At 45.8% G+C, this 16285-nt stretch overlaps 1 protein-coding gene across 2 annotated transcripts in view; it reads right to left on the reverse strand.

The window, feature by feature from the left end:
- LOC5520368 (blastula protease 10-like) overlaps nucleotides 1–16243 on the reverse strand; it is a 23979-nt gene extending 7736 nt beyond the window's left edge. Inside the window, exon 1 of one of the 2 annotated variants that reach the window (XM_048729517.1) lies at nucleotides 16108–16243. In XM_048729517.1, coding sequence (XP_048585474.1) covers nucleotides 16108–16168 — 61 coding nt within the window. In that variant the 5' untranslated portion in view covers nucleotides 16169–16243. Of the gene's footprint in view, nucleotides 1–2069; nucleotides 2897–16107 lie in introns of those variants that run through there. The other variant, XM_048729542.1, reaches the window with a different exon arrangement.
- Nucleotides 16244–16285: the final 42 nt, after the last annotated feature.

Below are 16285 nucleotides of genomic sequence, written 5' to 3' on the forward strand. Positions count from 1 at the left end.
GGCGTGCGCTTCCTCCCATGGTCATGTTGGTGCGGTGGGGAAGTGTCTGGAGTGGGGCGCTGGTGGGTTGGGGCGGGCGCTGCGCTGCGCGGTGTCTGGTCGTCACCTGGAGACTGTGAGGATGCTGCGTGGCGCCGGTGCTAAGATATCTGATGTGGAGTATGACATCGAGGACCCTGATGGTGATCACTGGGAGTGGTTAGAATACCTAGACTCAGAAATGGAGAGGGCCGGCAAGTACGGTGACGTCAGGGCCGTTAGAATGTGTTGTGAGTTGGGGGCCTGTTCGTTCTTTGAGCCGGCCACCGAGGCGGTCAGGTACGGTTATATAGGGGTTTTAGAGGTGCTGGGTGACTACTGCGACGATGTGTTTGTCTGGGAGGAGGCCATGATTGAGGCCGCGGCGTGGAACCGGGTGGAGGTCGCCAAGTGGTTGGTGGATAAGGGTGTTGGTGACAATGTCTCTGGTTACACCATTGCGGCGGTGTCCAATAGGTGCTATGAGTTTCTAAGTCTGCTGAGGGAGAGCTTTGAGGATTTCAGTCCAGACTTCGCCCTGTTAGAGGCCACTGAATGTGATAGTCTTGATATTATGAGGCTGTGCCTTGAGTGGGGTGCGGTTGACCTCGTTAGGCCTATGGTCTACGCGATCTACTGGTGGATGCGTGAGGCCCTAGATATACTACGCGAGGCGCAGGGATGGGTGTCCCTACATGAGGAGCTGTTTAGACACCACCACAAGCGAACGTTTCAGAAGCGCATTGAGGAGGAGTTAATGCCAGTAGCTTGGCATCCTGACAGGTTTATGGATTGGTGCATTGATGAGGACCAGAGGAAGGAGTTGGGGAAGCTGTTCCGGATGAAGTGAGAGCGTGGGGCTGAGGAGACGTTCCTAAATCTTTGAGAATTGATTTAAGAACATGGGGGCACCAATTGAAACGCGATGTCGTACTCGTGGAGCATATTCGACGGTTCCTTTGCGGAGCCGCCTGAGAAAGATCGTGGTGGGATATGCGGGGTTTGTGGGTCGGAGTGCGGGCCGGGCCAGGCGCTGGGTGAGATCGGGGATCTGGGCGAGAACGGCCTGCTGAGGCTAGATGCCGGCAGGCTCAAGTATTTGGCTCATAATATAGGTCTCAAAAACTTTGGTAGACTAGGAAAGACCAGACTCGTCGAACGTATAATAGAGGGCCTGGGCAGATCCAGGGACGCGCACGTATTGGCCTCGTTCGGGCCGGCCGGGTCGTGCGTTAGGGATATCGTTAATGACTGGAGGACCGATGACTTCAACCGGTGTCTCCTCCAAGCTGTCGTCTACCAGAGATCTGACGTCGCGAAGGTGTGTGTCAGACTAGGGGCGACCAATCTAGACAGTTTATCACGGTTGGCGGTCCGGGCTGGTACGCCCGGTGTGGCGAGGGTGCCCCACGAGTTGAGGTTCAAGGAGTTGGAGGGTGAATTGCTCCGGGTGGCCTGGCACCCAGACAGGTTCTGGGACTGGTGTCTGGATGAAGATGAGAAGAAGACCCTGGAGGAGTGCTTCGGCCGGGAGGCGTGAGAGGCATGCTTTGGTGTGTGGTGTCAAAAAAAAAAAATTTTTTTGAAAAGTGATTTAAGGACATGACCGGTTTGATAGAAATGGAGAACCAAACGGTGAAAGACTCGAAAGTATCCCCCGTAAAGCGAACAACGGATTATAAGTGTCTTCATGGCAGAGTGAAATATTATTGCAAAGATTGTCACGGATCGCAAATCTGCCCTCACAACCGGAGAAAAACGCGGTGCAGAGAATGTAACGGCGGTAGCATTTGTGAGCACAGACGAGCAAGATATGTCTGTAAAGACTGCAAGGGGAAAGGGATGTGTGAACACGGCAAACAGAGACCCTTTTGTAAGTTATGCGGAGGGTCTCAAATATGCGAACACGATAGACAAAAGCACCATTGCAGAACGTGTAACGGAAATTAACATTGACCCACTCAGTTTTGTAACGCGCCTCACGTTACAAAACACATACATTCCTAATCACCCTAACAACGAGCGATTCTGAAAATAGGTTTTGTATTTACATTGGGAGTTCGCGGTCGCCAGGGTGGTCTGGTATGCACACGTGAACAGGTATTGTCTTCTTGCGGTACATCACATCCGTCCACATGCATCCCGCATGTTACCGGAATAGATACCAAGCTAAACCAGCCGTAAAGGCTGTGATCGTGACAAGGTTATTTTCGTGCTGCGTGTTCGTGGGTTTAATCACGTCCGGCTTTGGGTTAGTTTTCGCCTCCGGTTCCGGTTTGTGAGCCGTGACTGACTCGGTATGAGGTAACACAATCTTTGAATGACCCATATTATGTTTTGGGATCGTTTTTATCTCGTTATTTATTGGATTCAGCCCCAGTTTCATATCAGTGGTGGCTTTTTGTAACTTGTTATTATAGCCAGCGATCGAAGTGTTGTTATTTATCACAAGATACGATGGACTCAACCAACAGCCGAGGGCGAAAGCCAGGTCTAGTTTTTGTCTCGCCTGTTGTAAAGCAAACTGATACCGTTGTATACTTTTCGATATACTGTTTTCCACCACCGCGCTTTCAAAGAGTTTCGTGAAGACCTGTTTCGTTTCCTGAGCTGAACCGCTATCACCAACGATTGACGACCGGGTCTGAACTTGCGCGCCTAGAATACAGTAAACAAAGGCTTCGATGCTCTGGTTTATCCTAGACAACCCAGCTTTGGTTAACCCCAGTGATTTTTCCGGAAAGAACCACTCATACTGAAACCCAGTTCTAAGGTCTTTCAGGTACTCGATCTCAAAGTGATTCATGTGTTCGTGGTCGCTTTTGGCAGCGTCCCATTCGTCGTGTAATTGATCAATGGTGCTATAAGGCTTATACTTGTCGTTAGAAGATGACAAGCCGTGATAATCACAATTATAAACGTTCCCTAACCCATGATTTATCGGTCCGAGGAACCGGAAATCGTCACCAGTTCGGAATTCTGTCCTTAATTTTTGGTAAGCTGCTTCGCTGTAGAAGTTTTTATTCCAACTAAAGAGCCTATCTTTTGGAAGAGGGCATTGTAGCTCGTTTAATATTCGTCTGATAGTGAAAATGATGTGAAATCTGTAGAATGACCCCACTTGAGAGTCGTCAATCATGTCACGCGTCACACCACATCCAGCAGTCGCGCAAAACATAGCAAAATTTAAGGCTTGACTCCAATAACTGAGGTTTGGGGCGTCGAGCCACCTACTAGCCTCCTTTGCTGTTCTGAATACTAGCAAGCTGTCGGTGAATATGTCCCTAAAAACAAAGTGTCTTCACCTTTGGTGTTATAAAAACATTAAAAGAGACGTAATTATTTCTCGTAGGGTTTTCGTCCCACGGCAATATCTTGTACTCTGCACGCGCGTCTAGTCTGTATTGTTTTGGGAACCCAAACAGTTGCTGGATCGTTTCCTTGTATGCTTGTGTGTCGTCGGCGACTAGAAAATCCTGGATATTCTCGGGTTTCCAGCTGTCACCGGGGAAGTGGTATAACGTCTTGACTAGATTCCCATTCTTGTCGAATGGATCGTATTCGTCCCCATTGAAAACGAATTGCACATCGCCATGCTCGTCGGCAGAGAACCTAAAGCGTGAATAGTAAGGGTACCTTTTCACAAATTCTGTAAACTTCATCTTATATGACATATAAGATGTTTTTAAATCAGTCCTTTACGCATCTCAATTCATAGATCCATCCGACGGGAGTTCTCTCGTACAGAAATTTCACCGAGCGGGTCGACTCGCCAGGTCTTTCAAAATCTCTTCTCTTACTGTTTCCCTCAGCTTGGTAATGTTTACGTTTTTTTCGTCCTCCCTTACCGACTTTTGACGGATCTGGAGCTTTAGAGCCTCAAACTTATCCACCTCGTTCAAGATTAAAGAGAACTCTTCGTCTGATATTTTGTTGTCTTTTAAAGCTTTAGAGACCAGGTCGCGTATGCTATTTACTTTTGCCTTTGCCATCGCCGCTGTTTGGTCGTGCTTGGAGACTTTTTGCGACAGCCGTTTAGAAACCGCCGCACAGCCTACAGACGTAAGACCGAAAACACCGGCCAAAGCACCCAACGGAACTCCGACGACGATACCAAAACCCGACAGAGAAGTCCCCAAACCACTAGACCCAAGAATGACGGATAAGAGTCCTAAGACCACACTTAACTTTGAAAACACGCTCTGCCCTCGTTTATACTTTTTCCTCACGTTCTCGTAATGTTTAACTTCTTGCTCCAAACTTCCCAAAACATCGTGGGTCTTTTGGAGTCTGAAGTTATCACCCGAGGGGCTGACCCCTCGGGGTACGTTCGGGTAGATTGAGTTGTACTCTTCCATAGCTTTATTATGGGGAGAGTTTATTCTTTAAGTGATTTCTAAAATTAGACGTATCGGGTAGAGACCGCGCTCTATTGTGTTTCCGTCACCGCCCTTTATACTAAGACGGAGACTACTCACGTAACCGACTGATGTGGTGCTAACCCGTACCGGATCGCTTGGATTGAGGTATATCTTTCCTTCATCAAGCTCTACACTTGCTAGGATTTGTGAGGGCGCCCCTTGTTGGAGGGAGTCAGACGCGTTCACAAGATCGCAGTGGATAAAAATAGCCTCGTGACCTATCATCTTTATCTCGTGGCGAGTGTTTGCTTCCAGCTCCCTGGTCTTGAGTCCTAACAGGCAGGCGAGCGGCTCATTCAACACGACGTTCCGATGAACTTCGAGTGACGAGTCTCTAATAGAGACTGACTTTTCACCAAGACGCATACCCCCATCTATTTGACGTTTTAGCGTCTCGATCGTATACTGCCCCGCGGGGATCCTAAGGATAGTGTTCTCACCGTCGGAGACCGTTCCCTCGCTTGAGAGACTGTTACAACGATTATGAAACGCACATCCTCGCAGCGCGATAAACCGCGGCTTTTCAATAGGTTGTTCTAAATAGACAGTAAAGTCACCAACGTTTCCTTCAATGTAGAGTAATACCATTTGTTATGATTTCCGTCTCCTTTTAAATCGTTCTACGGAATACAGGACGACAGCGACGATGAGAAGCCATGCGTTTTTAGCTAAAAAGCCAACAACTTCACCTGCCGTTCTAAATATGAAACTAGCTATAGCACCAACCATTCCTGGGAGTATTTCTCCTAATTTTTTGCCTATTGTTTTCAGACCGTCTCCAACGCCTTTTGCGACATTTGTCAAACCCGTCTTCAGGTTAGAGACGATAACACCGATAACAACACCCACAGCGGTAACGACAGCAGCGACTGTAAATCCGTATTTCTTAAAAATCGCTTTAACACGATCTTTCAACGACATTCTCTCTTCGAGATTTTCTCTCTCCAATTGATTCTCTTCCAAAGTCTCATCTATGACAGAATTTCTTTCGCTGAGCTCTTCATTTTTACGATCTATAGCTCTTAGTCTTTCTTGGTTAGTTGTTTCACTTCGTTCCTCATTATTTTTTCTCATTTGCTCGGTGTTTCTCTCTTCTTCTTCTCTGAGTGTATTACCTGTAGCGTCTAGTTCATCGAGTTGAATCTGAATTTGCTTGTACTTTCCGGATCTGATTTTGTCGTCAACACTCTTCCGCACCGTTCCATCCTCATTATACAACCTTTCTGGTCTAGTCCAACCACCTTTTCTCGCAGAATAGAAGGAAATGAATTGTTTTCCTCTCTCATCCGTTGAAATCTGAACTAAATTTTCATCAAGATCTGGATATTTCGATAACAAAAGGTCTACCCTAAGTGTGTCCGTTGAAGGAGAACCTCCCATATTCTGTAACTCCATGTACTCGGGGACAGCCCTCCCGGGGTTTCGTGTTTTCCATAAGTCGGCCAACCTCCTACTCACATAGCTTGCACCTCTACCAAATCTGTTTGAAATCCTTTCATTCCATGATTCTCTTCCCTCACCATCGTTTGGAATAAGAGAGTCATAATCTTCGTCTACAGTAGTATTCAAATCTTCTCTACCTTCTTCTGTTGTGGGATCAAAATCTATATCCATTTCTTATTTTGTTTGAAAATAAGAAATCTTTAAGTCGTGCCGGCTCATATCCACCTGCTCGCTACATAGCCAAGGGCTAACATTCCACCTCCAACGTACGCCATCTCTCCCATCTTTTGGTTGCTACTTGGTCTGTAGTAATCTGAGAGCTCAGGCTCTTTCAAATCAAAATCTGGATGTGTTTGAGCGTATAGTTTGAAAGCCTGATCGGTCTCCTTATCATTCTGGTCTGCACGAAGTTTATTATTATATTCTTCCTCCAACCAATCCTGGTATTCCTGTCTTTTTTTCTGCCAATCACCCATTGCTTGTTGATACTTTTCAAGCGCTTTATCGTGTCTTATTTTTTCTTTATCAACATGAGTAGCGTCAGAAGATAAGTATCTCGCTAGGTAACTCCCTCCAACAAATGCCGTCGCATTAAGAATAGCCCCGCCAATCATAAATGCTATAGTCGCCATTTATTAATCAATCTGCGAGATCTTTAGACCGCCTACAGCGCTTTCGGCAAAATCTTTTGTGTTTCCAGATAATCTTTCAGATACATACTACCGGACAGGACAGCAACCCATTTAGCGTAGTTTGTAACACTTGACGAAGGGTCGTTGATGAATGACTCTTTCATAGCCTTTTTAGCAACATAACCCATACCGGCGGCTAATCCGATGATGACTGCTGAGTCGGTGATCGTTTTCACAAGTTTGTTTTCAGTTGACATGATTTTATTTATTACAGATTCAGATAATCTTTAAATCACAACATTCCTATTTTTGGCGTCGCGTTCGGGAGGCTAGCCCCTCGAGCGGCAGGCCTCTCGAAAGTTTCAGTCTCGTTGGCGTTGATCTTGGGCGTCTTTTTGTAAAAACGCATATACATATCCAATGCGGTGAGCCCTATTCCAACTAGAGCCAGTACAGTTGTAAACGATAGCTCTGGAATCCAAGCGTCCGAGAGGCTATCCCCTCGAGCTCCCTCTTGGTGGGGTGTCTCTGCCCGTGCAGCGTCTTCTGAACTCGCCTCCGCCTCGCGTTTCATCTCCCTAGCGAGCGCTTCTCTACACCTCCTATTATATTCGGCAACTCTCTTACCAGAAGCGACTTTTATAGGATCTTTCTCCTTAGCGGCACTCTTCTTCCTGGGGGGAGGGTCCTTTGTGATTTGCTCAACCTCTTGATTTTCGTCAGACATGATTCTTTACTCACTGAATAAAGAATCTTTAAATCACATCATGCTTAAGAGGTTGCTCAGGTGTGCTCAAGAGCTTGCTTAGGTGTGCTCAAGAGCTTGCTCAGGTGTGCTCAGGTGTGCTCAAGAGTTTGCTCAGTTGTGCTTGGAACTTCTTGAAGTTTGTTGGAAGTCTCCTGTGAAGAAGGTGTTAGTTTAACATGCTTAGCGACCCGAAAGAGGGCACTAGCAAGTGCTACCATCCTTCCTCCCTTCAATACCAAGAGACCTGCAAAGTTCGACAGTTCGCGTTTAACCAACTCGTCGTTCTGTAAGTCTTTGCTAAGCGCTTCGGTGTCATCTACAGGAACCACGTAGGAAATGACTTGAGACACCACTTGAAGTGCTGATTCTACTAATCCATCAGTAACTTGCTTGCCTAAGACAGTCTGGTAGCGGACAAAGTATTTCTCGACGTCTTTCGCCGAGAGCTTCTTGATATCCCCTAAACTCATGTCCACACCAAGAAATTCCTTCGTAGTCCCAAGAGATGCGAGAATAGCCAGCGATTCTCGTTTGACTTCAACATCGTCTTCGAGAGGCGCACCCCCCGAACTCCCCTTAGACTCAGGCTCCTCTTCCATATAATCCTCAATGCTTGCCATCTTATTTTGTAAGTAGACCAAGATGTTTTTAAACCACTTCGAGGGGCTAGCCCTAGAGCTCACCGCGTCGCAGGAATCTCTAAATAATTTTGGAATGGATGTCGTAGACAGAAACAGAGTCTGGAATACTTTTCAGTTTTCAGCAGTTCTACGAACTTTTTACGAGTCTCGACGTCTAAATCACCTCCATAATCTTCAAACAGTGTTTTGGTGCCAATTTGAGATGGATTATGGAATGTGACCACACAGGCGACGTTATCACGGAAGGGTTTTGCTATGGATGTTAATTGTTGCGTCAATACCCACACTGATAATCCTTCGTGTCTACCTGAGAACGCTAGATTGATAAACTTGTTCGAGCGTTGCTTTAGATCTTTCGATACAGCACAGTCATCCAAAACGAGTAGCGTATTTGTACCAGAAAATAGCACCGCACAATCTGTTAGTAACTCGTTAATCTCATCGGTGTTACTAGCATCCGGCGATAATACCAAGAAACGTTTATCTCCGTGAGCAAATCTACGATAGGACTTGTTTTTCGCATAAGTCGGACAAATCAACACAATGTATTCAAACACATGCCGGAACGGCCCTCGGAGCTGTTCCGTGAGGTACTTTGTCTTCCCACAATTAGTAGGTCCTGTGATAATACAATGAAAAGGAACTTTTTCCCGTAATTCTTCCATTTTTTTTGTATTATCACACAAGTCCTTTTTAATACATGATTGCTCTCAAATTCGAGTTCATAACCTCCATCAACGCGTCGGCTACTACAAACATGTAGCAGGTGATGTTTCCCGTTCCTCCAACTTTTCGTTTCATCTCGAGTTTTACTCCGTCCCGCGTGTTGTTCAAGACCAGACCTCCTCCGTGAATGCTGTTATCCGGGTGTGCCCTCAAGTCGACCCACAGAGCAAACTTGTTATTAGCGTAAAAATCCTTTTGCTTAACACCCTCTCTACCGAAACGTTTCTTTACCGACTCCCAGAGGTCCGGCGGTGTCATTCCCTTGGAGTAGAGACGGTTTGGCATGCCATCCACATTAATGTTGATCGATGTGATGCTTGGATTGACAAACTTTTCGGAATCCCTTGCTCCTCCGGTGTAGCTCTCTGTGAACAGGCACAATATCCCTGTCATTGACCTCCTCGGCAGATTAATGTGCTCGTTTATGACACCATCATTAGGTTTGGAGATGGTGAACGTCTTGTGGAGAATGACGTTCTCGTAAAAGAATCCTCTACCAACCTGATAAGCCGACAACGCCTCACGGGCCAAGTATTCACTTGAGATGCAAGCATATTCCAACTCGAGGTTTGTGATTGTGTACGTTGGAGTCTTGACCGTGTCAGCATAAACAACGACGTCGGAAACTGGGGCTAGAGTAATTTCAAAGATTAGCGGATGAGGTAACGCCTTTGGATAAAAGACCCCATGCTCGCCGAGAATAGGATGGTCGAGTGGAATGCAGTACTTGGTGTTGTGAACTGCTGCAAGAGCTACTTCCTTAGCATCTGATGTTGCTTTGTCACCTGCATTTGTCCTGAGCTTCCTCATGTTTTCAGAGGAGATACCTTGTTTTATTCTATCCTCACGATCTTCAGCTTGTAAGTATAAGTCGTGATAGGTTTGGAAGAGATCGTATCTTTGAGTATCCTGTAGTGTTTCTCCACCGAAAAGAATCTTGAGCCTTGACACTAGGTTCCGGCCAACGTTGTTGACGAGAGTATTATTCGCGTGTCCTGTGACGTTTAAGTCAAATAGTAAGGATACACTACCTGGAACAATCACTACATTTTCAGCAAGTTTTGGAATATTTATATAGAGGGTTTCTCCAGGACTTGCCGATGAGGGATTGAATGTAATCCGATTCAGCGACGATTCCGCTTTCAGGCCGAAGGGTTCCCGTGGGATCCTGTTTGGGTTAATTTTTTCTGATATCGCTTGTGCCATCTTTTATTTTAAGAAAAGAGAGATAATCTTTAAATGAGTAACGAAAGCAGGTTATCAAAAATATACTATTCCACCGATGGATACTGGAAAGGGTATTCAGCTATTTCTAAGTTAGCTAGTGTCGCTAAAGTCAGTGAAGCTGAGGCTAAGAGGTGGCTTGAAAAACAGGCGTTGTGGCAGATCTATCTCCCAGCTCCAAAGTATGTCCCCAGACCGCATTGGACTGTGAATAAACCTAATCAGATTCACCAAGCCGATCTGTTGTTTATGCCCCACGATAACGTAGGCAGAAAAACCTACCGTTACGCGTTGGTCGTGATTGATATTGCCTCGAGATATAAAGATGCAGAAGCACTGACTACCAAGGATTCGAGTGGAATTGCTAAAGGGTTTGAAAAGATATACTCCAGAAAACTTAAATGGCCTCATACGGTGATTGTCGATCCGGGGACAGAATTTAGGGGAGAGGTAACGAAGATTATGAAAAAGAAGGGTGTCACCATCCAGCGAAGCGAGGCTGGGAACCATCGCGCACAGGCTTTTGTCGAACGCGCCAATAGAACACTGGCGGAGAGGTTGTTTTCTCATCAGTATGCTCAAGAAATGATTAGCGATGATCGGTCCAGAGTTTGGGTGAAACGATTGCCAGGTGTTTTGAAAACTCTGAATAGTCAACCCATAAGAATCACTGGCAAAGAGCCTGCAAAATCTATTGGTTTGAAAGAGGTTGATATTGATCCTCCAACGTATAAGCGGCCTGTTGGACTTGATGAAGTTAGACTACCACCAGGGGTTAGAGTTAGATATCTGTTAGCTCCTGGAGAAGAGGAAGGAGGTGAACGCAGACGAGCCACAGATCCTATTTGGAGTTTAAAAGTGTTTGATCTATCACGCAGTGTTGTTTCAGTTGGACAGCCTGTGTTGTACTACCTCTCCGAAGGCGCTCCAAGGAGGTCGTTCGTTAGGGAAGAACTTCAAGTCGTCCCTGAAGATACTGAGCCACCACCTAATAGCGTTCTGAAATGACCGTGAGCGAAGGTGTGAATACCATCATCACAGATGACCCGTTTATCATCCTCATGAGATAGAGCGACCTTGTTCACCGTTTCAGTGTAAACATCATGCTTATGACTTCTGATGACATTCATAAGTCTCATCTGAGGTTTCTTACCAAATAAGCAATCCTTGTAGTCATCGAAACCGATGCTCTTCTTGACGACTGCTCTCTTGACGCCCTTGCATTTCTTTTCTTCTTTACCTTCATCCATCTTGTACGAGTAAAGTTTGGCCCTCAGTCCTACAAATTCTGTGATTTGCTGGCCCCCAGCCTCATCTTTAAACATTCCGATGACTTTCTTGTTCACACCCACCTCAATACCAGATGGGTGACCCTTCGGAAAGTTGCTGGTGTCGAACATGGACCTCACATCCCCGCTGATGTCCTCGTAAAAGTCTTTCGTCTCGATCTCATACATCAGGCTGTCAGTATCAGTGAATAAGAGCTTTGCATCCTCACCGTACTTGGGCTTGACGAAGTTGTAGTGGAAATCGTACATGAGCGTCTTACTCAGGTCCAGAATGGACATGCCCAAGTAGACAGGCTTGTTGAAGATCAGCTTTGTCTTCTTCATGTGGATGGCGGCTAGATTCTCGCAAAAGATGGTGCGATGTTGATAGTTCGGCTTTGATATGAGCTTCTTGGCCTGCTTCTCGTCCGTCACCAACCGAATGTCCACCCTGTTCCTAATGTTCTCCATAGTCTTACCAAAGACGGAGTTGTTCATTAACTTGAAAAAATCTTTCTCAAAATCGTTTGTCGCCTTGGCTCTCAGATCGGTGTTCAAGTCAATGTAGGGCTCCAGCCAAGCAGACTCCTCAAAAGTGACACCCCTGTGAATCTTGGTGACTTTTAGCCCAAAACTCACATAAAGTCTCAGAGTCTCATGGTGGATAACGTACTTCGTCTTGTCGTTAAGGTTTGGGACCAACTTGTCCACATTGCCTAGCCCGATAGATTCCGGGGCTAGTGGGTAATCGTTGTGTAAGTCATGTAGGTGGTGAGGGTACTCCAAGTCAACCTCCAGAATGCATGGGCGGTCTCTCCAACCTGACAGCTCTTGGTCACCCATCCACCTGAAACCGTGAGTCGGTAAAGGGTTGCTCATCGCCCAGCCATACAAATTGTTAGCATCAAGGTAGGTGATATATTTTGTGGGTAGGTCAGGGTCATACTCCTTCATGTAAGGGTTATTTGCCTCCCCATGTCTGTTGCTTATCATGGAGACACCCCCACGGATGCCCTTCTCAATCATGAGCAACATGTCGTAGTCCGTCAGAAGCTCTAGCCTCACCTTGGTGGTCTTCAACGCTGCATCCCAAGCCAACCCTGGCGCTGTGTAGTACCAAGCGGGGTCCAGACCGTAATTCTTGAGACAAACGTCCCTAAAGTTCTCGAAAACGTCAGCTAAAAGCAACACATCCGACTCTAGGTACAGATTGTGGTAATCCCTCATGGTCCCCATCCCAAAGACCTCCCACACTCTCCGCGCGTGCAGGTGATCCTCCTCCGATATGTCGGTGTCGTTGAGTTTGGAGTGGAATGCCTCTCTCTGTGGGAGCTGTGTTGCGTCGAGCTTGCTAAAGCCGTCGAACCAGTCGTAAGGGAAAACACCCTTCCTCAACAACAGCTGGAGCTCCTCCCCCTCATAGTACTCCGCCAGGTTTTTGAAGCACTCCCTTGACATATTACCCACTAGACTGTCGAGACTGGCCGACATAAACCTGAAACTGTCGATAAATCTGATATCACGTTTAACATCAATCTTGTTGCCCTCCTTGTTCGTGAAACTGTCGACTACAATCTGTTTTGTGAAAGAAATATACTTTTCCTCGTTATTAGGTATACAGTTTATTTTACCTTCCGATGTACCAAGGTTCTTGATAAATAGATGGCTGTCGTACCCAGACAGATTGTGAAAGATAACAGGAAAGAACTTTGGAATTTTGTGATCTAAGTTGCATGCGTTGTGAGCAGCACCTCTGTACTTTCCGGTGAGGTGGCAATGGTCCAAAACCTTGTCTCCCCCTAATTCACCCTCACAGATGTGGCAGTGAGTGGCGTCGTTATAGGCGATTTTGTCCTTCGGAGTCATTTTCACCTTCTTAGGGAACCTGAACTTATCGTAAATTTTCTTAATGTCTGACTCCAAAGACTCTACGAAAAGCTGTGGGATATCTTCGTCTGGAGATTCAGCTGTGTACCGTACAAGCTCGGGTGGGGATATATCTCCGTCGAAACACTTGATGAGATAGCAGAAACCAGACGGTTTGTGTTTCTGGTATTGCTTAGTGAAGCTTTTACTCCCATCTGGGGAGCAAGTGTCTATATTCTCTGTGAAGCTCTCAAAGTCGGCATAGACAACAAAGGGGACGCGCATTTTTCTGTTGTAGTTTTTGAATTTAATGTGGGGTAGATTTCCATCCTTATCTATCTTAGGCATCTCTATTCCAACCGCTTCATGATTGCCGCAGCATTCAGAATGTTTTTCTAATGATTGTTTGCACCGAAACGAGTTCAGACATCTACAGCATAAAAAACGAGTATGATGAAACTCATCAATTTGAGTAGATACTAATCTCATCATATTCTTTATCCAGCAGTAATGATTCGTCTCATCATCCGAGATGAGAAGTAAGTTGATTGCATTATCTGGATCCTTCTCACTGATTCTCAATGGATATATTTTGGTTTCGTATCCAAACACATTAACCGTATACTGGTTCTGTTTCTCGAACTTGTCAATCTGTTTTAGTGAGACGGGGAACTCTATCCCTGACCAGTCGAATTTCTCAGAGTCCTCTATCATTTGTCTACTGAACCTTTGAGGATCTTTCTCCCTAGGATACACAGCAGAGGTTACTGCCCACTTGAAACATTCGTGATCATTCTCGTTCTTAACATTGATGATCGCCTTCTTAGACGCTAGTTTCGGCGGCAGCGGAATATAGGAAGACCCAGAAAGCGGTTCAAAGGGGTCTATGTTGATGTCAAAGTATTCCACTTGGTCAAACTGCCATCCGGAGCCTTGCTTCTGGAACAGCTCAACTAATCCGAGTAAATAATTTGTCATCGTATCGAACAAATCAGAGAGATCAGTCGACTCTGTCACAATCTCGGGCTTTTCTGTATGAAAATATCCCAGTTCTTCTTCGATCTGAGCTGTAGCCGGATCCTCTTTTATAAACCCGCAAGTAAAGATAAACTTCACTTTGATAGGCTTTTTTTGTTGACTGATGAGCTCTAAGACTTTCGGTTTGATTCTGGCGATGAATGTCTTGGGGTCGTAACCTCTCTGCCCGGCTATTCCGTGGGTTTTAAGATACCCCTTCAACGCCGTCTGTTGTTCCTTGGGTGTGAAGCGATCTTCCACCTCCTCGTGTAGACGCTTAATCCTCTCCTTCAGACGTTCGACCCGTTTATCTGCAGCCTCTTTGACGGTCTTTTTGATGGGCTCAGGGACATAAGATAGTATCCAATCCGCAAACTTGTCTAACTCGCTCTTGATCAAGTTGGCCGCCCTGTTTGCAAAATGCTTGAGTGATTGGACGCGGGAACTCCGTGGGGGTTGGGAGGGTTTTAGAATAGGGACATTAATCTCAGGTATCGGGCCGTCGAGAATACTCTCCGACGTGTTGGACGGGGTAATGCGGGATGGTCGTGGCAGCCCTTTGACAAGTTTGGGTAAAGGAACCCGTCGGGGTGGTGGTGGTGGTGACGTGCTGGTCAGCGCCCCGACGAGCTCGTCTCTCCGCATCCAGTAATATCTTGGGATACCCCGCTCCTTGGCGAGGGCTTTCAGATCTTTCACCTTCAGGTTCTCCATTTCTATCAAACCAGCCATGTCTTTAAACCACTTTTCAAAAGCTTTTTTAGATGTGAAGCTGAGAGACTAGTCCCCTCGAGCTCCCCCTAGGTGCGACACGTGACAAAGTGATTGATAGGTTTTTTACAAAATGATTGACAGGTTCTTGACAAAGTGATTGACAGGTTTTTTACAAAATGATTGACAGGTGGGCTTGGCTATCACGTGACAAAGTGATTGACAGGTTTTTTTACAAAATGATTGACAGGTGGGCGTGGCTATCACGTGACAAAGTGATTGACAGGTCCTTGACAAAGTGATTGACAGGTTTTTTACAAAGTGATTGACAGGTGGGCGTGGTCGTCACGTGACAAAGTGATTGACAGGTGGTCGTGGTCGTCACGTGACAAAGTGATTGACAGGTGGGCTTGGTCGTGCAAGAGATCTCTGGCAAACTCGCGCATGCGCAGGTCGCGAGGCTTGGCGGAGGTGCGCGGAGACTTTTGCGCCATTTTTGGAATGAAATTTGGGGAGATCAAAAAGTTGCGCCAGCTGCGCCAAAACCCTACTACTCCTTTTGATCGCCAATGGCTGATCATAAGGAATAAAGGGTTGAGATAAAAGTAATCCCTATCTTATATAAAATAAACATGTCACAAGTCATTTCGAAATCTTTTAGGGCCTTAGTTTCTAACTTCCGACGAGCCAGTGCCGAACGCACTCCCCCCACCCCCACCCCTCCTCTGTCTCGACTCAGTTGACTTCAAGGTCAAGAAAGTTTGCAATGTCTGCCAACACCATTCCTTACGTATCGTACAGCTTCGGCACTCATTATGAGTGCATCGTTATTTGGTCAAGACATTCTTGCGTGGTCTTCATTACTTTCGATACGACAGATACTTTCTAGGAAAATAGAATCTGCGATCCAAAAATAGTTTTCGAATCAGGAAGATTTTTTAAGGCATATATCTTCCTATTTTTCTCAAACTCGTTTTAGAGCCCCTCTTTAAATAAATCACCTCAAATGCGCGCCCCTTTTAAAGCGGAGTGATCTTTCATAGTTTTCCTAAATAATTCGTTGCTTATAATCTACTTTTTATACCAGCATTATAACATTGGAGTCTCACTCGTCATATGAAGCGGAAATCTCAATCTTACTTATAAGGTCTTGGAGCATAATTGATATATGTGCCGTGCAAAGAGGCCCAGCACAGGTAAATACGCTTATAGATCCTCGTATAAGACCACATAACAAAAACGTATGCTTCCTGTAGGGTAAAGTGAAAGTATACAATTGCTAGCGCTAGTCTAACGGGCAGGATATTTTGCATCACCGTGTCCACCCTACGGTCTTTGTCTTTGATAAGAAAAAAAGATACATAAAATCAATTTAGAACAAAGACTATTCACCTGTGTTTACAACGGAGATAAAGAGCCAGAAGCCAGCAAGTATCGTGCAGGAGAAATGCATTCCGCAGCTTGTTATTGCAACATTAGATTAGATGAACAAGTTAGTGTGACCCCTTCACTGACCTCTTACACAGGGAGCCCAAAAGCGGCTCAATATTTCTGCATAAATAAAAGCAAA

Source organism: Nematostella vectensis, chromosome 1 (assembly GCF_932526225.1).
Source record: "Nematostella vectensis chromosome 1, jaNemVect1.1, whole genome shotgun sequence".
Lineage (NCBI taxonomy): Eukaryota > Metazoa > Cnidaria > Anthozoa > Actiniaria > Edwardsiidae > Nematostella > Nematostella vectensis.